The sequence below is a fragment of the Phocoena sinus genome, chromosome 11 (assembly GCF_008692025.1).
Source record: "Phocoena sinus isolate mPhoSin1 chromosome 11, mPhoSin1.pri, whole genome shotgun sequence".
In the NCBI taxonomy this organism is placed as follows: Eukaryota; Metazoa; Chordata; class Mammalia; order Artiodactyla; family Phocoenidae; genus Phocoena; species Phocoena sinus.
The window spans coordinates 65185120-65209632 of NC_045773.1; the positions used below are offsets into that span (position 1 = coordinate 65185120).

The 24513-nt window shown below is 46.0% G+C and overlaps 1 protein-coding gene across 7 annotated transcripts in view; it reads left to right on the top strand.

Moving 5' to 3' along the window:
- Positions 1-647: 647 nt before the first annotated feature.
- ZNF76 (zinc finger protein 76) overlaps positions 648-24513 on the top strand; it is a 32161-nt gene continuing 8295 nt past the window's right edge. For 3 of the 7 annotated variants that reach the window (XR_004352202.1, XM_032648692.1, XM_032648696.1), the window contains exons 1-4: positions 660-969; positions 19534-19702; positions 23265-23345; positions 23461-23538. Coding sequence is in view for 6 of the 7 variants with exons in the window: in XM_032648692.1 (XP_032504583.1) it covers positions 19630-19702; positions 23265-23345; positions 23461-23538 (232 nt within the window). In the remaining variant the exon portion in view is untranslated. Of the gene's footprint in view, positions 970-19533; positions 19703-23264; positions 23346-23460; positions 23539-24513 lie in introns of those variants that run through there. The other 4 variants (XM_032648693.1, XM_032648697.1, XM_032648694.1 and 1 more) reach the window with 4 other exon arrangements.

Sequence of the window (24513 nt, forward strand, 5' to 3'; positions counted from 1 at the left end):
TGTCTGAAAATTCCCCAAGCACAGCCCCTCCCTAGTGAGAGGGGGAAACTGTAAAAGGGCTTGGCTTTGTTCACCCCGAAAGGAGCCTACATGGGGGAGCAGCTGGTTTTGAGGCTAAGGGTGGGGCTGGCGGGGGAATGAGAGAACCGAAGAGCACCCTCAGGACGCCTTCCCTAAAGAGGCCAGTCCCTCACGGCTCCTCGACGTCGTCTTTTTCAATAAGGAGCTAGTAATACCCGCGTGGCTCATAGATCGTAGGCACTGCCAGCGGACTGCGCACAGTAAAGCGCCTTGGAACCGTGAGGCGCAGGGGGCTCTGAGCCGCGAGGAGAGGGTCCGTGACCCGGTGCGGAGAGTGGCAGCCGCGAGAACGGCCTCCCTCACAATCTGCCCCTCCGGTCCTCCCCCCATCCAAAAGCGCACCTTCTCACCCGCAGGCGGCCGACGGGCTCCTCCCGCCTCCCGCCTCAGGTGGACCGAATCCCTCGGAAGGACAGGTGGCGGCTCCTCATTGCTATAGAGACGACCCGGCTCGCGAGCCGCGCCCAGTCCCTGACCGGGGCGTCGTGACGTCATCACGCCCTCCCCGGGCGCTCGGCCTCGCGGGCTGCGCGTCACCCCGGCCGGGGGGCGGGGCGGGGCGGGGCGGGGCGGGGCTCTCACCGGCACCGTTCAGAGCCCGGCTGCCCGGGCTCCAGCGGCCCGGGAACCGGGATAAGTAGGACGGCGGCCGCGGCGACTGGGGGTGCGGGGTGGAGCGTTCCCTGTATTTTCTATACGGGTTCCGGGGCCCGGTAGAGGCGCGCAGAGAAGAGAGGAAAGTGCGGCGGCCCTGGAACCTGGATATGGCGCGAGGCAAGCTGCGCGCGGGCGGGCGGGCTATGGCGCAGGCGGGTTGCGGGGCCGGCGCTGGTGGCGGGGCCCGTTGCATGGCGGTCTGTCGGCGGAGTCGCCCTCGGGGGCTGTCAGGTTGGTGGCTGCGGGGAGTGGGTCCACCGTGCCCAGGTGGGAGGCCGGGCGGGCGCAGGGCCCCGGGAAGGTCCCGAGCCCGGTGTGCCCACCCTCCTCCGGCCCTAGCCCGGTGGCCGGGAGGCTGGACGGCGGCCTGATCCTCCCCCACCCCGGGTTCTGGCCCCCATCCCTGCCCCTCCATTCCGTCCTGTGACTCCTCCCCCATGATTTCCAAACCCCACCCCGTGACTGCGCCCGCCTCAACCTCTGTGACCCCCACACCCTACCCACTGACCCTAAGACCTCACCAGGTAATCCTCACTTCTTATTCATTGACTCTGCCAACCCAGGAATTTGCCCAGCACTGCCCAGGGACCCACCACCCTCAGCTCTAAACCAGTGACTCATGACCCGAGATCCCTACATCCCCCAAAACGTCAGTGACCCCACTGGTCTGGTAACCCCCTCCACTTCTACCCCGTGTTCCCCCACAAACTTGGTGACTCCCCCCAAACCTTTCCTGGTAACTCCTAAGCCATACCTACTAAAATAGTTTCCCACCCAGTTATCTTCTACATAACCCTCAGTATCTGATAATCCCTTCTTTGCCCTGTAACTTCATGATCCTCATTCCATGTGCCCCCTTCATCCTAAAATCACCTCCACGGACATCCCTCTCTGCACTCCAGCCCCCCAGTGTTAATCAGCACATGACTTACAAGTGCCCTAGCACCGAGCTGGTGCTCAGGAAGATATAGAAATGAATATGAAGTAGATATAGTTGGAGTCATCAGAGAATCTGGATTGAGTGTGTGGTCCCAGATTCAAGTCCTAGCTCTGCCACCGTTGTGCTTTGGGAACCTGGAAGGAGTCCTTTCCTCGCTCTGGACCTCAGTTTCTCATCTGTATTATGATAAGGTTGGGTTAAATGATCTCAGAGTTTCCTTCCAGCTGTGACGTTCTGCAATTCTCAGTCAAGATGATATTTGTTTGCAATCATTTTTGTACTCTGTACTCCTAACTAGAAGTTTACTGTTGTAATCTCAGCCCAGGGTCCACTTGCTTCTTGAACCTTATTCCCTCACTCCTGCAACCCCCCTACACTCTTAATAGTCCATACCCATTTCCCTTGATCAGGCCTCATCAGTTAACATGTTTGCAAAGCAGGATAAGAGTGCTTCAGCTTGGGGTGTTGATGTGGTAAGAGATCTGGGTTCTAGTTTGACTCTGGCCTGTAAAGTATGGCACCTCAGGCACACCATCTAGCCTCAGTCTTCACTTCTCCTAGGGTAGGATAATAGTAGTGCTTGAGGTAATGCATTCAAAGCATTTGGTCCAGGCCTAGCCCATGGGAGCCCTTAAGTATAAGTCGAGAAGCTCTTATGGGTCTTACTCTGTCCTGGGTGCTAGGGAGTCAACAGATAATGAACACAGGGGCCACACTTTGCATTATCTTGGTACCCCCCGAGCTCTTGGAATCACTGTCCTCTTATCTCTGCTGTGGCCTCCTCACTTCTCTGGGTTTTTACCCTGCTATCTCCTTAATAATGATTGGCACTTACGGCTGAGCACCTACTGTGCACCAAGCTTTGTATGTGTAAACTGTTTCCCCTCACAACCCCAATATATCTACTACTATTTCCCATATTTTGTTTTGTTTTGTTTGTTTTTTTTTTGTTTTGTTTTTTTGGCGGTACGCAGGGTTCTCACTGCTGTGGCCTCTCCCGCTGCGGGGCACAGGCTCCGGACGCGCAGGCCCACCCGCTCCGCAGCATGCGGGATCCTCCCAGACCGGGGCACGAACCCGTGTCCCCCGCATCGGCAGGCGGACTCCCAACCACTGCGCCACCAGGGAAGCCCTGTTTTGGTTTGGTTTTAAACAAATGAAGAACCTGAAACTCACCCAGATGAGTAGCAGAGCTGGGATTTGAACCCACAGTCTTCAAAACTCATTTGATCCATTGCTTCTCTTGCCCCTAAACCTACCTAGTTTTCCAGGTCACTCTCAGCCCCAACACCAACACTTTCCCCATCACTTCTAAGGTTTCTCTTAACCTTTGCCCCATGGCTTGGTCACTTCCTCAACCAATTGTTCATGACTTTTTTTTGTTTGTTTGTTTTGCGGTACGTGGGCCTCTCACTGCTGCGACCTCTCCCGTTGCGGAGCACAGGCTCCAGACGCATAGGCCCAGCGGCCATGGCTCACGGGCCCAGCCGCTCCGCGGCATGTGGGATCCTCCCAGACTGGGGCACGAACCCATGTCCCCTGCATCGGCAGGCGGACTCTCAACCACTGCGCCACCAGGGAAGCCCCTGTTCATGACTTTTGACCCCACGTGTCCTGAGACCCCTGCACCTTAATACCTCTCTTTACCCTTTGTCCAGATATCCTCTCACCCTATGAGTCCTTGGAGCTCCCACTTACCCTAAACTTACCCTAAGGTGTCTCCCACCTCAGTGGCACTCTATCCCAAATCCTCTCATCCTGTTAAATCCTTTACCCCCAGGAATTCATATATATAAGAGATTGGAAATCTCTTATGAGTGTTCAGCTGCTTCCCTTCTACCATCCTCAGCCACATCCTGTTACTCAAAACCTTCATCTAAATTAGCCCTTCATCTAGTGAGTGCTTCTCCCAGCTTCAGTGAAATGAGCCCCTTCCATCCCAATGTGAACCCATCCTTCAAAATCTATACACCCTCCCATGCTAAGATCCCTCCTCTTCATACCCTTTTCAATATCTTGTGAGATCCTGCCTCTTAGATTCTGGGATCTCATAGCAACTTTCTCATTTTCATCAGTGATCTTTTCAAACCAGAATCATCTTTTACCTTATCCCCCTTCCTGTGCCCTATCCCTTCTCACAGTGCCTTTTTCCTGCCCTACTCTTATTTTTCTCCCTCACCTCACCTCATCCTCACCTGCATCCTCACCTCACCAATCTTGGTAGCATTGATTATGGTGTAAACCTTTCTCCCATCCCAGCTCTGCCCCTTCTTCCACTCTCCCTGCCACTCTCTCCTTCACACACAGCATGGCCAACCACACTTCCCTGGTTTTGTCCAGAGAACTACACTTTTCTCTGGGAACCTCTGATAATAGATCACCAAGATCACAGTCCTTTAGGTAGCAAGAAGAGAGATCTTGGAAATCCTTCTGAATAAATGTAGCCAAGTCTTCTTGACACACTTCCACTCTTCTATCCGGTTTATGAAGCTGCTTGCTGTATATGCCCTCAGGGTAGAATGCTTTGAGTGTCAACACCAGTTAGCCCCATTGTTTTCCAAGCCCTGGGAGGACTTTCCAGTCCCCTCCCACCAGAGGACTGGATGGTGAGTAGCAAAATGTGACATTAAAGATCCACTTCCAAAAGTCTATTCTGTGGGTCACCAAATTCCCAAATTTGGGAATTATTGGGAATTCCCAAATTCCTAATAATATACTTATTGGCTGTATAGCAGTAAATTCAGCAGAGGGCAGATTTAGAGTTAAGGAAGGCATAAATCTTGGGGTCTGCAAATTTTGTGGGTTGATTTCTTTAAAAGGAGCTTTCGCCTTAGATTTGTTTAATCTCTCTTAGGCTATAGAACATATTCTGCCTTGGATCTTAGTTATTTGGGTACTCTTCTCACCCAACACCCACCCTCCACCCCCACTGTGATTTCCTTGAGAACAGAACCTGGGTTTTCTTTATCTTTTGTTATCTTAATCCTGTCCCCCATATTTAGCAGGTAGTCAGTGAATACTTACTGGATTGAATGAACTCATTCAGAAATTCTGCATCAGGTACAAACAAGTGAAAACAGCTAGTGTCTATATCTACTTTGTAGCTACAACAACCCTTCTCCCCAAATCCTTCCAAACGTGATAATGGGCAAGTCCCTTGACTTAAACATTCTGGAATTTAGACACTTCCTTTTTTAGTCATAGCTTGGGTGGGGGAATGGGTGTAAGTGCTTCTTTTTACTGTGTTTCTGGTTAGACTAGAGAGACTGGTTGACATAGTGGCTAGTATACAGTGGTAACAAGGCCAGGGTCTGTCATATGTAGACCAGTTCTCAAGAAAACAGCTAGATGAAATATTTAGCAGAGGTTGCAGAGACAATCAGAGAAGAGAAGAAATCAAACTGGCAAAATGTTGGTAATTGTTGAAGTTGGGTAATGGGTTCGTGGAGTTCATTATACTATTCCTTCTACCTTTATGTATGTTTGAAATCCATAATAAAAAATTGGAGGAAAAAGAAGAGGACAGCTAGGTGAACAAGTGCAAATTTAGCACTGTTCCTTGCAAAATATATCAAAACAAACGAGCTGCTGTTACTGAGTCAGTACTATTATCTTGGTTAAGTAGTATATTTAGTCCCAACCTATTTTTGACCTCTTCTGTTTGTGAGATATCATGATGCTAAATTCAAAAATTAGCACACTGCAGAAATGTATCATCCTGGCAACAAGCACCTGTGGCCTTGGTCCTGCCCTGCTTCCCAGCCCAGGTGTGGTTTCTTGTGTTAATGGGCTGGACTGGGTCTGAGAAGAGGAAGAGACAGTGGGGGAAGTGAGGGAGAGATCAGAGCTCAACTAGGGTCTACCCCTTCTGGCCTAAACCCTTCAGATTGCTGGGAGATTCTAAAAGTATGGAGGTTCATTCATTCATTCACTCATTCAGTCATTCCACTAATGTTTGGTGAATATCTGCTGGAGGCCAGGTACTTTTCTCATACCTGGGGATAGAGCAGTGAATAAAACAAAGTTCCAGGACTTGAGGAGCTCACCTGTCGGGATGAGGCAGAAACATACCATAAACAAGTAAAATATATATTGGGAAAATTAAACAGAGAAGGAAGATAAAGAGTACCAGGAACCGGGATATTAAGTTTTAAGTAGGGTGGTCAAGGAAGGTCTTATTGAAAAGGCAACATTTGAGCAAAGACCCAAAGAAGTTGAGGTGAGCCAAGCATTTATCTGAGGGAATTATATTCCAGTCAGAGGGAACAGCAAGTGCAAAAACCCTGAGGCAGGAGTATGCCTCGTATATTCAAGAAACATGAGGACACCAGTCAGTATGGCTACAGTAGGGTGGAGAGGAGAAACATAGCAAGAGATGTGGAGGTGGGAGTGGATTGGTGGTAGATCATATTAGGCCTTATAGGCCCCTGGATTTTTTGTGAATTGTGGGTGAGATGGGAGCGATTGGAGGGTCCTAGGCACCCAAGTGACATGATCTGACATAAAGGATCATTGTGGCTGCTATGTTGAGAATGAGTTGTAGGTGGCAAGAGTGGAAGGAAGGAAACTGATTAGGAAACTATTGCAATAGTCCAGGCAAGACAAGTTGGTAGTTTGTACCCAAAGTAAAGCAGTGCAAGGGTGAGAAGTGGTTGGATTCTGGATATGTTTTGAAAGAGGACCCAACGGGATTTGCTGATGGATTGGAAGTGGCATATAAAAGAAATAGAGAAGTTGAGGATGGCTCCCTCATTTTTGGCCTGAGCAATTTAAGGATGGAGTTCGCATTTACTGAAATGGGGGAGCCTGGAAGAAGGATACATTGTAGGAAGGGGAGATAAGGAATTCACTTTTGAATATGTCAAGTTTGAGATGTTTTTGGACGTGAAGATGTTAAATAAGCAGCTGGATATACAAGTCTGTTAGACTTGCTAGTCAATTTCTGCCCTCCTGGGAACTGAAAGAACACTATTACTGGGCAAGAGACAAAGGAGTATGGTGGGAAGAACACTAGAGGCTCAGGTGTGAGACCCGGCTCTGCCACCAGGTAGCTCTGTGATCCTTTCAGACTCCTCTGGCAGCTCTGGCCTGTTTCTTCATCTGCAAAATGGCAGCTTTAGACTAGAAATGCGTTGTCTTCTCAGCTCCTCCTGTGTGAGAGTCAATGAAGTAGCGCATAGAGCAAGGGAGATAATATAACTGTACGTATATCTGAGAGGATGTTGGAAACTGCTGAGCTCTACACTGTGTAGTGGCGTTGGTGGTAAGAGGCCTCCCTTCCTTTGCTAAAGCATTACCCAGTTAGTGCCTGCCATGTTCTGGGCACTGGACTCAGGGTCCGATGACAGAGAGATGCATCTGTGCCCTCGTGGAACACTACAGACGAGCCTCCTGGTGTAGCTTCACTGCTGAGTATAGAGGGAGTAGGCTGGAGTCTGATGGTCTGGTGTGGTGTTGGCCAGGGAAAGCTTGTTCTTGACCTGGGTCTGGGAGAAAACTACGTGGATGTCGGAGATGAGGCAAGATGGTAATCCAAGTGAGGAAAACGTGGGCATCCTAGCTAGGGCTGGAGGAAGAGCTGGGATGGTGGGACTCAGTTCCTTCCCTCCTTCGTTCTTTTTAATATTTATTTGGTTGTGCTGAGTCTTAGTTGCAGCACACGGGCTCCTTAGTTGCGGCTTGTGGGCTCCTTAATTGTGGCAGGTGAACTCTTAGTTGCAGCATGCGTGAGGGACCTACTTCCCTGACCAGGGGTCGAACCCAGGCCACCTGCATAGGGAGCGTGGAGTCTTAACCACTGCTCCACCAGGGAAATCCCCCACGCTCCTTCATTCTTGCACTCAGCATTTACTCCTCTGCCAGGAACTTCTCTTAGGGAGCTTATAGTTCTGTAGCAGATGAAGGGTTTCTTTCTTTTTTTTGGCCGCACTACGAAGCAGGTGTGATCTTAGTTCCCCAACCAGGGATCGAACCTGCGCCCCCTGCATTAGAAGCACAGAGTCTTAGCCACCGGACCGCCAGGGAAGTCCCTAGATGAAGGGTTTCAAATCTGGTCTCAATTAGATCTAATTCACAATAAGTAGGGCTGATTTAGGATTCAAATTTGAGCTAAAGAGTTTAGTTAGTTATGTGACCTAGTAGTATTATTCATTTAGTATCTGTGGACACATTCTTTGTTTGGTGCTGATTAAGCTGAAATGCATGCTCTCCAGGAACTTAAATTATCATCAGTTTAACAGAAAGTAGGATGTGTGATTTTCACTCCAAGAAAGTTGAGTTTAAGGAAAAAAAAAAACCTGGCAGAGTAATCCCTTCACTGCATCTGGAAGCACAGATGTCTAATCCTTGTGTCATTTAGATGTTGATGCTTATATTTTAAGGAGAGTCTCTGACCAGCTAAACAAGAATACAAGATATAGGGAATTCCCTGGTGGTCCAGTGGTTAGGACTGTGCACTTCCACTGTAGGGGGCACAGGTTCAATCCCTGGTCGGGGAACTAAGATCCCACATCCTGTATGCCGTGCAGTGCGGTCAAAAATTAATTAATTAATTTATAAAATACGAGATATAGCCCATCTTAATGATCCGGTCACTCACAAAATTAGAGTGTATATGTAACTAGCATCTTTCACTTAACAGAATGGGAAAATTTTGTTCTGGTGAGTAATAAAAAAAAAAACCAAAAGAACAACTGAGCTACAAATCCAAGTGCAGCTGAAGCCATTATCTTTTTTTAAAAATAAATTTATTTTATTTATTTATTATTTTTGGCTGTGTTGGGTCTTCGTTGCTACGCACGGGCTTTCTCTAGTTGTGGCGAGCTGGGGCTACTCTTCCTTGTGGTGCGCGGGCTTCTCATTGCAGTGGCTTCTCGTTGCGGAGCATGGGCTCTAGGCGTGCAGGCTTCAGTAGTTGTGACTCGTGGGCTTCAGTAGTTGAGGCTCACGGGCTCTAGAGCACAGGCTCAGTAGTTGTGGCGCATGGGCTTGGTTGCTCCGTGGCATGCGGGATCTTCCTGGACCAGGGCTCGAACCCCATGTCCCCTGCATTGGCAGGAACCACTGCACCACCAGGGAAGCCCTGAAGCCATTATCTTTAACTGGTGGCCTTAAGCTACTGACAAAACCTCAGATGCCTCTTGCCCTGGCAGCTATCAATCAAGGTATGGAAATGTGAGTGTCCGTGTGAGGGTCTCACAAATCCTATGTCTCTGTTTTGCTGCTCGAAGTGCAGGGCCTACTTGGGCTCCTCACTTATAGTTCAGAAAGATCTGGGATGTTTCAAAGCTTCAGTGTATTAGACTGACACCAGCTGGAAGTCAGAGCACTTCTTCTACTGCTTCCCGGTTAACACTTGCCTTCCGTAATGGTTCATCTCAGAGAAGCCCAGATGTAACTTGTTAGCCTGGTACTGTTTCTCACTGCATAACTTTTCACTTGTTGGAAGTCCCTGCTGCTTTGGGAGAGCTGATAAAGCATGAGACCCATGCAGTTAAGATAAGCTTAAGGAACTGGGAGCTCCTTGAGATTATAGAACTGACCCAAGCCTTAGATGTAGAAGGTGTGGCAGGGGTACCTAAGACCAAAGTTCTCTCTGAGAAGATCATCCTTTCAATCTAGGAGGTACTGTCCCAAAGCCACAGAAGCAGTGAGGGAGAAAAGCAGCCCCTGCTCATCTGCCACTTCAACCAGACCCACCCTCTTGACCAGCCTGGGGACATACCAGGCTGGGGAGCCAGTATGTCCTCAGCTCCTGTGTAGATTTGCCGTTGCTTCATGCTCAGCTTGATCAGGTTTCCATCTGATACGTGAGAATGGCATCCATGAATTGGAAAGCTGAGTTTTCAGATGTGGTTTTGCTACAAACTGGTACATCATGGAATCTATCCTGTCAGCCCTGGAGTAGCCATGCCTTGTTAGGGGAGAATCATAGATATTCCTCTAGCCAACACAAGGAGTGCAAAGCTTGCTTTTAGACTTTATTCTTTTATTCTTATATTTTTATTTATTTTACATAGGTAACACATTCACAGGGCTTAAAATTTTTTTTGTAAGTGTGAAAGATGTGCAGTGAAAAGTCACCCTTCCATCGCTATGCCCATCACTCAGTTATCCTTCCACCTTGGTTAGTAATTGCTTCACTGTCTTTCCATAGATTTTTTTATAGCAGTGGCAGCATACAAAAGGCACTGTTTTGTACCTTGGAATTTTTATTCAATATATTTTGGAGATCTTCCATGTCAGTATGTAAGGAACCATCCTCATATATTTACGTCTACATAATAAGGAAGTTCTATATTGATAGACATTTATGCTGTTTGGAATTTTTTTTGCTATTATTACATGCAGGGATGCCATGAATAACCTTGGACGTGTTCCATTTTTCACACATGTACGTCTACCTGTAGACTAGACATGAAGTTGCTGGGTCAGATGGTGTGTACATTTGTAATTTTGATTGATAACTGCCCAATTGCCCGACATAGAGCTTATACCAATGAATACTCCCACCAACAATGTAGAACTGTGCCTGTTGCCCCACAGCCTCAGGGGCATTGCTTTTTCCTTTTTTTTTTGGCCGCAGCGTGGCATGAGGGATCCTAGTTCCCCGACCAGCGATCAAACCCGCACCCCCTGCAGTGGCAGTGTGGTGCCTTAACCACTGGACAGCCAGGGAAGTCACACAGGGACATTGCTTTGAGTTAAGAATATACAGACTACCTTCAACATAGGATACTGAATCATGGGGCCCCACTGTGACACTCTATTCCACAAGACACACAAAACACCACACAGCCCAGTTTGAAGAATACCACAATGATATATTTTAAAGAGTAACTGGACCTCTGGTGGTTATAAGAGAAGAAAGGAAGAAAAAATCCTAGAGGAAGAAGTTCCCTACCTCAGTACTTAAATTGGCATAAATTAGAGGAAGAATAGGTATCTGTCTTTGCAGAACCAAGGAGGGATGAGATGCCAGTAGTATCAATCATAGGAAGGCTGTGGGGAGAGTAAAGGAGAACTCCCAGAGGGCGGAGCTGGGCAACCAAGCAGATGGGTTTAGTGTCCACTGTAGAGCTGCCTCTCAGCTCAATGCTGGTATCTTTTCATTTCAGCGACTTTTTTTTTTTTTTTAAAGATTATACCTCCTCCTTTTAGTACTACTGTTCATTTCATTTTGGCCTCTTCTGCCCTCTTCTCACTTGGAGTTTAGGTTTCTGCGAGGTGGAGCTGGATGAGTGTTCAGCCTCGTCTTTTCACTTAGCGTTGATTTGTTAACCCTCCTCCACTAATCCAGATGGTCTTCGTGGTTCTTGTCTGAAACGTTTAAACAAGCATCCTGTGCAAGTAGCTCTTGTTTTCTGTCCATTCTTTTCGTGGGATGAATTTATGAAGATGAGATGATTAGATCTCAGATCCTGAACCTTTCCTGGTGGGGTTAAGCATTGACAGATTGTTCTCTGGAGAACCTGGAGCCCCTATAGTGCCATTAGCAATGCATGCTTGTGCCCGCCTCTCCTGGCCTTGCCAACACTGATGGTTCAAATTTTTTTTTTGTAATTAATAGACTGTTTCTTAGAGCAGTTTTAGGTTTGCAGAAAAACTGAACAGAAAGTACAGAGAGTTCCCATATACTCCCTTCTTCCCCAACCCCCTGCCCCCAGTTCCCAGTTTCCCCTGCTAACATCTTACATTGGTGTAGTATATGTGCTACAATTGATAAACCAATGTTGAGGCATTATTATTAATTAAAGTCCATAGTTTACAATTATGGTTCACTCTTTGTGTTGTACATTCTACGAGTTTTGACAAACGTATGATGTCAGTTATCCACCATTATAGATTTATGCAGAATGGTTTCACTGCTCTAAAAATGACCTATGCTCCACCTGTTCATCCCTCCTCCCCTTGCCCTACACCCTTGGCAACCACTGATCTTTCCACTGTCTCTATAGTTTTTCCTTTTCCAGAACATCATATAGTTGGAATGATACTATATGTAACCTTTTCAGATTGGCTTCTTTGATTTAGCAAAATGCATTTTAAGGTTCCTCCATGTCTTTGCGTGACTTAATAGCTCTTTTTATTGCTGAATAATATTCCGTAGTATGAATGTACCACAGTTTGTTTATTGAAAGGCATCTTGATTGCTTCCAGTTTTGGGCAATTATGAATAAAGCTGCTATAAACATCCATGTGCAAGTTTTTCTGTGGACATAAGTTTTCAACTCATTTGGGTAAATACCTAAGAATAGGATTTCTGGATCTTATGGTAAGAATATGTTTAGCTTTGTAAGAAACTGCCTGTCTTGCAGAATACCGTTTTACTCTGCCATTTTGCATTCCCACCAGCATTTGGTGTTGTCAGTGTTTTGATTTTGGCTCCTGTAATAGGTGTGTAGTGATATCTCATTGTCTGTTGGATGTGAGTACTGTTACTTTGATTTTTGGTAATTTGATAAGTATAATATCATCATGATTATTCTTTCTTGTTCTTTAATTACTAATTAAACTTTCTTTTTAATATTAGTGATTTTTGCTTGTGTGAATTCATATTGTAGCCTTATTTGTCCAGTGGGAATTTGATAATGTTTTTGGAGGTTTGTAAGTGTCTGCATGTGGTTTCCTTTTCTACCTAGTTTTTTCTTCTATTGTGGTAAAATACACAGAACATAAAATTTGCCATCTTAACCATTTTTAAGTGTACGGTTCAGTTACATGTTTTTTTTTTTTTTAATTTATATTGGAGTATAGTTGATTTACAATATTGTATTAGTTTCTGCTGTACAGCAAAGTGAATCAGTTATACATATACATATATCCACTCTTTTTTAGATTCTTTTCCCATATAGGTCATTACAGAGCATTGAGTAGAGTTCCCTGTGTTATACAGTAGGTCCTTATTAGTTATCTATCAGTTATATGTGTTTTTAATATCATGTGTTATGTTTTATTTCTTTAGTATTTTCCCCTAATGTCGAGGTGTTTTTTTTTTTTTTTTTTTTTTTTTGCGGTACGTGGGCCTCTCACTGCCGTGGCCTCTCCCGCTGCGGAGCACAGGCTCCGGACGCGGAGGCTCAGCGGCCATGGCTCACGGGCCCAGCCGCTCCGCGGCATGCGGGATCCTCCCGGACCGGGGCACGAACCCGAGCGTCCCCTGCATCGGCAGGCAGACTCTCAACCACTGCACCACCAGGGAAGACCCCGTCGAGGGTTTTCTTAAGCCAACTCTTCTTTTTGACTTGATTTTCTTATGCTTCAAAAGTCCAGGACTCCCTGCTTATCCTGGTTGAGATCTGGATGTTGTTCCATTTTGATGAACTGGTAATATAAATGGAACCTTTTTGTCCCAGGGTGATGTTTTAAATAACATGACGTGTCTAAATAACCGTGATGATCCAGTTCCTCCTGATGCTGAAGGAGTGTTTCGTTTTCAAATAGCCCTTCTCAAGCCAGCAGTGATCCCAAGCTGAATTCCAGAAACAACTGAGATGTAACCTCACCATATCTGTATTAATTTGCTTGTTGATGTAAAGTGATATCCTTAGGGTAACCCTTCCAAATTGCCTTTATTCTGCACTTTTCTTTTCATGGACTAAAGGTGGGTTTGAAACTCCCCCATGATTGCTCTGTTGAATGTTTACAAACTAAGGTGTTAAAATTCACTTAAACATTTGGCCGAAAATTAAATTTTTAAGTTATCTGTTTTAGTTTAAATGAATGCCATTCTGCAGTAAAGGAGTATGCATTTTCATTGCCCTTTTGGAATTGAAAATAATCCACTTTGCCTCCATACTCCCTTTTCTGTGACTAATTCAAACCTATAAAATTGTAGTAGCCAAATAAGAACCATACTAAAAAGTACTTTGGGCTTTTAACATCTTTGTGCCTTTTGGAAAGAGGTGTTTAGCTGATGTTTTAAATATGTTTCTGTTATTAATTTCCTGTTTTCTCTTTAGTGTTTGGAAACCCACAGAACCAAGCCTGTTTCACTAGGCTTTTTGTGTGTGCATTGAAGTCTTCTTCTATAATCACAAATACTGAAAACATTTTACTACAGCTCTTCCAAATCCTGTTCTAATTTGTTTGCCACTTGACTCACTCAGCCTTCATCCCTCCCAACCTAATGTCGCTTTGTCCTCTCTGAGAAGTTTTCTATATTTCCAAATGAAGAATTATCTGAGTGAAAATTGTCATTTTTTTTTTCAAAGTTGAGCATTCTTCTCTCTCCAAGCAAATGTTCTGTTTTTCTCTTTTTTGGCTTCTCGATACAGTTGCCCTCTGGGCTGGCTGAGGCAGAGTACATAAAGCCTTGCTCCAAACGACCAGGGAGTTCAGGTTAGCAGAAAATGATAGACTAGTGAACAGGTGCCTGTAGTCAAGGCGAAGCCCAGCCTGGGTGTGGATCAGATTAGATCTAAACCATGACAAAGTGGAGAAGCACAAATAACGTGGCTACTCTTTCATTTCCCATCTGTCATTTCTCTTATTTTTCTGCTTTGGGGAGGCAATTTAAGCACATCTTTTTTCATAGAGAGACCTAAAGATTCTATGTGTCTAGAAAGTTTTTCTAAATGTTATCTCACTGGTAATTAAAATTTATGTTTACAGTAGGAAACACATTTATATATTATGAAGCCATAGGGTTGTTTCCTGCATCAGAGCAAACAGTAGGTTAAGTTCATTTAAAAATGCAACAAACAGGAATTGGGCTTGCTGCTAATTCTGGGAGTGTCCGTCTCCCTTTTCATCCCTACGTTTTGTCATGCTCTTATTCCCCACTCCCCCCTTTCCGCCAGACTGGCTCTCCCCTATAACCAGCTCAGGTCATTAGGGATCTGGTATAACTTACACCCTCCAAGGAGAAAACATAGCAGTTGCCCCTGCTCCCCCGCTCCCCCTCCTCTTTCTCAGAGGACCACGGGAGTTATGAATCTGAAATGTCAAGTACAGGCGGGAACTGCTCAGACCCAGCTATCCTGAGGCAGTCACAAGCCTCTCTTTGGCTCTGCCAGTGTCACTGTTGTTGGTTTAGTACTGGCACAGGAGGATTCATCATTTAACAAAAGAAAGGGAGAAAAATGGCAATTAGACACTTGTACATGCCTGGCAGCCGGGAAGCACCTTCTCCTCACCTGCTGTCAGGCTCTGTCGGAAAGCAGCTTCAGAGGTCAGGGAAAGGGAGGAGAGCAAGAGTAGACTGTTTTAAAGGTGTATATTATGAGGCTTAAGGAGGAAAACTGTATTTAGCCTGGACGTGAGAACATGTAAAAGAGTGGAGATTTGTTTTCTTTGAGTCTAAAAGAGTTATTTCTTTGAGTTATTTTGGGAAATGTGGCTACCAGCTCTTCCCTCTTTCCATGTGGCCAGATCGAGAAGAACTGGTTTTAAGTTGCAGTGGGTGAGATGAAAGCTAAACAACCAGTATTCAAGCGTTTTGAGAGCTGATGTTGTGTCACGGTGGATTAGCAAAAGGAAGAAATGCACCAGGTATTGAGAGGTATGGACTCTGCGGCCAGCCAGCCTGGCTTTGATCCTGGCTTCGATCCTGGCTTCAGCACTAACTAGTTCTGGGACCTTGGACAAATTACTCCACCTCTAAGCCTCAGTCACCTCATCTGTAAAATGGGGATAGTGTACCTACTTCCTCATAGCATTATTTTTAAGATTAAAAGAGTTAATATAGGTAAAGTGCTTTGAACAGCAGCTGACACGTATTAAGGACTATATATTTGATAAATGTTATTAGCACGAACAATAGAAAGGATTTTAGGGTCATTTGGACCAACACTTTATTTTACAGATTAAGAGGCAGTCACAGAAGATAGAATTGAGGTTAAAAGCCTTTCTGCAGACTTCTGGTCCCGAGCTGTTGCCAGTACTCTTGGCTGTCTTAGAAATACCCATTGCTTCAAAAGCATATCCCTTTAGGTTCCTCTTCCATCCTCTTCCTCAGAGCCAGAATTTCTCGAGTACTTCCTGTGTGCCATCACTGTGCTAAATGCTGACATATGTGAACTCATTTCATCCTTACAGCAACGTTTGAAGAAGCCGCCACTATTATCCTCATTTTTTAGAAGTAGCATCTAAGTTTCAGAGAGGTTCAGTTAGTTTCCAAGGGTACACAGCGTCAAAGAGGTAAAGTCTGGATTAGAACCAAGGCTGACATCAGAGCCTGTGTTTTTAACCACGGCACAGATTTTCCTCAGAAAGTCTCAATAGAATACAGATGAGCTAAATCAAACCAACCATTGCTTCAGCAGTCACAGGGCCCAGCCATAAAGATCTGAGGCCATTTTGTAATCCCTTTTCAACCTACAGTCTGCTTTGTTTTCCAACCTAGGTCTCTCAGGTGTATTCTTATTTCTGACACAACGCTGTTTATATGAAAACAGGTTACCAAAAGAACTTCTCTCCCTGATCAAGAGAATGAAAGTTGAAGGTCCTGGAGCAGATGAAAAGAGGCCAGGACCAGAGCTTTCATGAAATAGGGACCATGTGGGGGTTATCAGGACTCTGGGCAACATTGGGGTCACTGCCAGGATCCTAGTAGACCAAAGAAGAGGAGTCAGATGTGGGAATTCCTAGGCCAGTGGTTCTTTACCTCCTTTAATCCCTGTAAGATTCAGATGACAGTCATGGACTCTCCCCTCTTCAGAAAAATGTACAAGCTCACACACCATAAAAGTTTTACCAGGTGGCTTCAGGGTTCATAAACTCCAGCTAAAAACCTCTGTATTAGGCAGCAGAGTAGATTACTTAAGAGCCCACTCTGGTGCCAGATGGCCTGGATTCAAATCCTCTTCTTCCATTTATTAGCTGTGCAACCTTGAACAAGTTAATGGCTTGGGCTTCAACTCCCTCAACTGTAAAATAAGGATAATAATAGTATTTAATTAAAGGACCATTTTGGGGATTAAACGAGTTACTATATGTAAATGCCTAGTACATGGTTAGCTCTCCAGCAGTATTCACTATTAGTGGTAGTAGTATTGCTATCCCCAGAGCTTAGCCCATTCAGTAAATGTTTGTGGACAGAATGAATGAATAAAGATGCCAAGTCTAGGGTACAGTATCCCAACCATTGTGTCACAACTGGGCTATAGTCTTGTCAAAATACTGATCCACTCAGCCCTTCGGGCTGCCAAAGCCCCAGCTGGTTGCTCCTGGCTTCAAGCAGCAGCATCCAAAGTGTGACATACAAATATCCTTCTCTCTGGGTGCCCTGATGTGAAGACAGTTTGGGCAGCGCTGATTGAGATCAGCTGGCAGGTAGTGAGAATCAAGCAGGAAGTCCAGACTCCAGGTCCAGGAGAATTCTATGGATGGGTGGCAAAGAGAATCTTAACCCCTGAGCCTAGAGCAGAGGCTCTAGTACGCTCTGTACTACGGCAGACGCAGAGCAAGTGCTGCCAGTAGGACACTCCAGCACTTCCCTCCTGGCACAAGGACCTGGTAAGTCACTGAACAAGGAATTGTGGAGAGCCCACAGTGAACCAGGAGCCAGGCTGGAGCCCAAAGTCTTGTATGGGCAACATGTGTTAAAGAGGTAGTGATAAGTACTGAAGTAGGTGACTCCAGGATTGTGAGTGCCAGGAAGAGGTAGGTAGTAGCCAGGGCTGCAGGGACTTATAAGGGGACCAGCCTTGCCTGCAAAGGAGAATGAATTCTTAGGGTGATAGGAAGCCACTGAAGAGTTTTAATCAAGGAAGTGGTAGATTTAGATCTGTACATAGACATTCTGACACAGTATTACAAAATGAATAGGAAACAGGCAACAATTTATTGAGGACATATGTTAGGAGGCTCTTACATTAGTCAAGAGGTGATACTCATCTGAAATTAGGTACCTAGACTTTTTTGTCTATCTTTTAATTTTTTTAATTGAGGTATAATTGACATACAACATTACATTCGTTTCAGGTGTATAACATGATTCGATATCTGTATATATTGTGAAATGATCACCACAGTAAGTCTAATTAACATCCGTTCTCTTAGCAACTTTCAAATGTGCATTACAGTATTATTAACTGTAGTCATCATGCCGTACATTACATCCCCCAGGACTTATTTTATAACTGGAAGTTTGTACCTTTTCACTCCCTTTACTCATTTTACCTACCCCCAACCCCTGCCTCTGGCAATTACCAATCTGTTCTCTGTATCTATGAATCCATTAGATTTTCTTTTTTAAGACTCCACATGTAAGTGAGATCATAGTGTTTGTTTTTTCTCTGCCTGACTTATTTCACTTAGCATAATGTCCTTCCTCAAGGTACATCCATGTTGTCAAAATGGCAAGATTCCATTCTTTGTTGTGGCTGAATAATATTCCATTGTGTGTGTGTGTGTGAGTGAGTGTGACAACTTCCTTAGCCATTCACCTGTCAGTGGACACTTAGGTTGTTTCCATGTCTTGGCTATTGTAAATAACACTGCAATGAACATGGAGGTGCATATATCTTTTCAAGTTAAGGTTTTTGTTTTCTTTGGACAAATACCCAGAAATGGAATTCATGGATCAAATTTTTAAGTTTTTGAGGACCCTCCATACTGTTTTCCATAGTGGCTACATCAATTTACCTTCCCACGAATAGCACACAAGGGTTCCCTTTTCTCCACATCCTTGCCAACACTTGTTTTTTCTTGTCTTTTTGGTAATAGACATTCTGACAGGTGTGAGGTGATATCTCATTGTAGTTTTGATTTGCATTTCACTGGTAATGAGGGATGCTGAACATCTTTTCATGTACCTTTTGGCCATTTATATATCTTCTTCGGAAAGATGTCTTTTCAGATCATCTGCCTATTTTTCAGCTGGATGGTTTGGCTTTTTGCTATTGAGTTATATGAATTCTTTGTGTATTTTGCATATTAACCCCTTATCAGATACATGATTTGCAAATATTTTCTCCCATTTAATAGGTTGCCTTTTCATTTTGTTGATTGTTTCCTTTGCTGTGCAGAAGCTTTTTAGTTTTTTAGTCCCATTTGTTTATTTTTGCCTTTGTTTCCTTTGCTTTGGTGACAAATCCAAAAAAATCATTCCAGGACTGATGTCACGGAACTTACCACCCATGTTTTCTTCTAGGAGTTTTATGGTGTCAGGTCTTACATTCAGTTCTTTAATCCATTTTGAGTTAATTTTTGTGTATGATGTAAGATGGTGGTGTACCTAGACTTCTGAGGAAAAAGGAGGAATCAAGAATGACCCTACTGGGAATTCCCTGGTGGTCCAGTGGTTAGGACTCAGTGCTTTCAGTCTGAGGGCCCGGGTTCAATCCCTGGTCCAGGAACTAAGATCCCTCAAGCCATGTGGCCAAAAAAAAAAAAAAAAAAGAATGACCCCCCACTGATTCTGGGTGGCTGGACATGCCATCCCTGGGATAGGGGATACTGGGAGTGGAACAGTTCTTGGGGTGGGGAACATTGTGAGTTCTGTTGGGGACTTGTGCTGTTTGTGATGCCTGTGTGATATTTACAAGGCTGGTGAATGGATAGATCTGAGCACAGGAGAGATGTCAGAATGGTCACAGAGAACCAGCAGCAGTGGGGTTGGCTGCCTGCCTTCAGTGGGGCTCCCTTCTAAGGGGAGCGAGTTTAAAAGTGGGTTTTGATTAATGAAATCTTACTTTACAATCAATTTGGCTGGCATGCTTCTCTTGCATGCTCAACCTTTAGAATTCTTAAGTGTGTATATTTTGAAGTCTCTTAATAAAAACCAACATAGTTCTCTACTTTGAAAAATTCACCTCTTTTTCTTCTTGGCTGGCCTCCTTCACAGTCACTGTGTGTCCTTGCGGCAGGAGGAAGCCGTGCAGCTCATAATATGACACTGTTCGTTTTCTCAGATTTGTGACGCCAAAGGAAATCTCTGACCTCAGCTGTGGCTCTCAGTGCTGGGAAGAAGACAACTTCATGTCTGAGTGTACGAGCAGGAGTTTGCCATGGAGAGCTTGGGGCTGCAGACGGTGACCCTCAGTGACGGGACGACGGCCTACGTCCAGCAAGCTATCAAAGGTATTTCCGGGGACCTCAGAGTCCCGCCCTGTCCCAGTCCCAGAGTCTCACGACCACCCTGCCTTCCTGCCTGCTTGCCACAACCTGCTCTGCATGAGAATCTCTCAAGGTGATTGATGGAAAGGGAACTCGTTAAAATGAAATGCCACGCAGGCAGGCTAGAAAATCAGACTAGCCTAGCTATAGGAGCCAAGACCTCTGAAAGGCAGGTTTCCTGACATGTGGTGAGTGGTTCATAAATATTTCTGGACTGGATGAACACAGTGCTGGTTGTGACTTCCTGCTTTTCCAGTTTCTCAGTGCTTTCTAGAAGCAGTTCATTTTAATTTAAGCAAGTTTAAGCAGTCAAACTATCTTCTGAGCATGTACCATGTACAAGACACTCTTCTAGGTTCAGAGGGGCACCCAGGCATAGATCTCATGCCTTAGACCCCACTAGGGTGACCAGAAATAAAAATACAGGGCACACAGTTAAATTTTTAAATTTTATTTATTTATTTATTTTTATTTTTGGCTGTGTTGGGTCTTTGTTGCTGTGCGTGGGCTTTCTCTGGTTGTGGCAAGCGGGGGCTACTCTCCATTGCGGTGTGTGGGCTTCTCATTGCAGTGGCTTCTCCTGTTGTGGAGCACGGGCTCTAGAGCGCCGGCTCAGTAGTTGTGGCGCACGGGCTTCGTTGCTCTGTGGCATGTGCGATCTTCCCGGACTAGGGCTCGAACCCATGTTCCCTGCATTGGCAGGCGGATTCTTAACCACTGTGCCACCAGGGAAGCCCTAGTTAAATTTTAATTACAGATAAACAACGAATAATTTTGTAGTATAAGTGTGTTCCACATACTGCATGAGGAAGACATGTATAAACATGGGATTAAATATTAAAAACAGTAACATAATAACACCAAGTACTAAAAAAAAACTTCATTGTTTATCTGAAATTCAGATTTACCTGAAATTCAGATTCTCAAGGAGGGCGTGGAGTCAGAACAGAGTGTTGTTGAAGGGCAGGGCCTTCTGGCCAGGGACACTCACCATCCTGACAGCCTCTTTTCTTTCTCGCCAGCATTCTCAGGCTTGCCAGATGGCATGCGTGTCTTTCTTGGACAGCACTGGCGAAACACCGCCTCATTCCTACTATTTATTTTATCATTTCTGGACTCTGTAAGCACCGCCATCCACATGACTGCACTGTCATTTTAACATTGCCCTCCTTCATTTCAACACATTGTCAAAATGTATTTCAGGTCCCGAGCTTACAGATAAATTGTTTGTTGATTTCATTTTAAATCATCTGCTTCCTGACCGACGACGAAGAGGCCCCTTAAACTCATCAATAAGCTCTTTCCATATGATGATGTATGGGTCTGGCTGGCTTCATTTTTGTGGTAATGGAACTTCTCTAGAATACTTGTGAAGCCTGCAACCCTCTGCAGACTTCCCATCACAGGTCTTGCCCCTTCGCAGCAGTCTCAGTGGGATGGAAGAACTTAGGAACTATAGATGGGGCTGTGTTTACTCTGTGGACCCAGGTATTTCCCATGCCTCAGTCTTCTGTTATGAATTAATGGTTGACTGAATGAATAAAAAACAAGTGGCAACACCTGGCCTGAGAAAGCCACACTCTTTTCTTACATCTTGTCTTCTTATGTCTGGATCTCTTTGCCTCCCCCACCTCTCCATTTATATCTTCCTCTTGTCACTCTTCCTGGCTCTGTTCTCTGCCTCCTGCATGGTGCTGTAGTGTGTGCTTACATGAGTGCGCGCGCACACACACACACACACACACAACAGATTACACACTGCTGAGAGCAGAGTTGGCCCTCAGGAACCAGAACCTCACTGTCCTGAAAGGCAGCTCTCTTGCTGGTGAGCTCCTCTGACGCTCTTGACCAGGGCACTTTCATCTCTGTCAGCAGGCAGCTCTGCCTGGGCCCAGCTTAGCCAGCCGGAAGCCCTAAAATTTTATGACACTTACCTATAATTAGGGTAAGCGTGAAACCTGTTATTCAAAGCCGACACTTTGGAGAGTGGAAGAGTGTGCTATGAATAAAGGTGCTGGCACCGTTCCAGGCAAACCGGACCATACGGTCACCTCTGTAGTGGGGTACGAGGGCCCTTACGGTCAGCTCTTCTCCCCCCTGCCTCTCCCCATTGTCATCTCTGCTTGTTAAAGGAAATTCTAAGTTGAAATTTTTTCCCAAATAACTCTTCTCAACATCTTGTTTCCCGCCTTGAAGCAAAACCCACTCTGCTAGCAGAAGCTCTGATGACGCTTTCAGAACCCCATGTACTGGAGCCCTTGCCAGGACAGCTAAAGTGTTAAAAGGCAGGGTAGCTTACTGCTTGCTGGGCGGGAGGGAAGAGGGGGAGTCGCTCTCTCCTGGTGTCAACTGCCTTTCACTCCTGCTTTTTTTTTTTTTTTTTTTGCGGTACGCGGGCCTCTCACTGTTGTGGCCTCTCCCGTTGCGGAGTGCAGGCTCAGCGGCCATGGCTCACGGGCCCAGCCGCTCCGCGGCATGTGGGATCTTCCCAGACCGGGGCACGAACCCGTGTACCCTGCATCAGCAGGCAGACTCTCAACCACTGCACCACCAGGGAAGCCCATCACTCCTGCTTCTTATCTTTGTCTCCACCTTACCTGCCTCTGGCTGGGCTGTAGAACTGTTAGTTACTGACCCAAGAAAACTCAGTTTGGGGACAAGTTTGGGAACTCTTCTGACTGGGAGACATCAGCAGAGGTGAGCCAGAAGTAGCTGTCTGGTCCTTTTCCCACATCATAGGAGCTCAAATTCCTAAACCTGAAACTTGTAAAGAAAGGAACAAGGAAAGCATTTGTCATTAAGTCTTCAGTCTCCCTTTCCTTCTTCCCTTTCTCACTTCCTTTACCCCTTCTCCCTCTCAAACTCAGTAGACATAAGGAGAGGCCTATCTAATTCTAATTCTAAACCTAAGAGGCTTTTGCTCTTAGAAGAGGAAACTGAGGCACAGGGAGGTTAAATAAGGTGTCCAAGATCACACAGCTCGTAAGAGATAGAGCTGAAATTCAAACCCAGGAGGCCTGGACTGGTTCCAGAGTCCACTGCTTTTAACCTCTAAGCTATATTGCCTTATCAGAGGGTCTAGGTCTTGCCATACTGCCACAGTGGGAGATAAGGGAATGTATTTTGATTTAGTTAGTTTGAGTCAGATCTGAACTTTGACGCACTGGGGCCTTCCCACATTTCAGGGCATCCTTTGTTTGCCATTTAGCTCAATCTCAGCAGCTTACTGCCAGGTTGGAAGTCCCCACTTTGCCAGGTGTGGGTAGAATAATAAAGGAAGTTGCTTCTCCTGTGAGTGACAGGAAGGGAATCTGCTGGGAGCTATAGGGTTCCTCACGGCAGGATGTCTCTACCCCCGGTACCTCTGAGGCACAGGCCTGGGAGGGAGGGAATGAGGTAACATGGAGAATGTCACCTGTGCTTAGACACACGGTCTGTGCCTCCAACAGGCCTCTGCTAAAACAGGCATGTGTCCCTCAGCCCTCTTCTGGGCCTGGCCCGCTTCTCTCCATTTCCACCTCCACAGGAGAGAAGCTTCTTGAAGGGCAAGTGATCCAGCTCGAGGACGGGACCACTGCATACATTCACCAAGTGACAGTGCAGAAAGGTGAGGGCATCCTGAGACACCCCTGCCTCATGAGGCAGGCCAGGCAGCCCCCACTGAAGGACCCGCCTCTGTGACACCGAGCTCCAGAGAAAGGCAGGCATTGCTCTCGTTACAGAACCTCTTTCCTTTGAGGATGGACAGCCCGTGCAGCTGGAAGATGGCAGCATGGCCTACATACACCGCACACCCAAAGGTGGGGTCACAGTTATCATGACTGGCAAGAAGGAAGGGGAGCAGAACTGGCAGAGGTTGGGGGTTGGAGTTGTGCACCCTGGGAGCTGGGGCAGAGACATGGAGCTATGGTCTCCAAGCTCACCTGGATCAGCAGGCTCGCCTGCCTTCCCTGGCGTGGACCACAGGAACAGCTATTTCTGCCCCCGGGAGGCTGAGCATGGGGGTCTGCAGCCTGGGCCTTGATGGCGGCTTTGGCTCCAGCACAGCCACAGATTCTTAGGGCTTTAAATAGGACCCAATGACGTCATCGAAGACCAGGACTAAAAACTTCACTATCATTTTTTCAAGAATTAAGCTTTTAAGGTATTGAAGAATAATCGTTTATTCCTTCTACAAGTAGTTTCTTGAGCAATTATTGCGTGCCAGGCATGGTACTAGGTGTGGAGTATACAAGAGAGAACAGAGTCGGACATAGCCCTTACTCTCCTAGAATCTAGTGGGGGAAATAGGCCTGAAATGAACCATCATGATGAACTGATCATTGCAAACGGGGTTCAGGCTCAGGGAGGGCTTCTCTGGGGAAGTGACACTTGAGCTGAGAGCTGGAGGGTGAAGTGGGCTTAGCTGGGGAAGAGCAGTGGCAGGGAGGGTTCAGTACCCCAGACAAAAGGAACAGCATGTGTGGTCCAGAAACAGGGGTGGGCAGGGTGAAAGAACGGCACGTCCAAGGAACTACTAGGAGCTCAAGTCCTGGGGGTGAGGGCAGAGTGGGTGAGATGAAGCTGAGTAGAGAGGCCGGGAGCCAGAGCACTGGGGCTTCAGGATAAGGGTTTCGGTCTTTATCCTGAGACAGATGCAACATGGTTGAACTGTTTAGAGCCTCAGGTAACGTGATCGCATTTGTGTCCTGCAGAGAACCCTCTGGATGCTCTGCTGCCTGGAGGGAACGAGGGGGTGAGGGGCCACCAGTTAGGAGGTTCTTGTGGCCATCTAG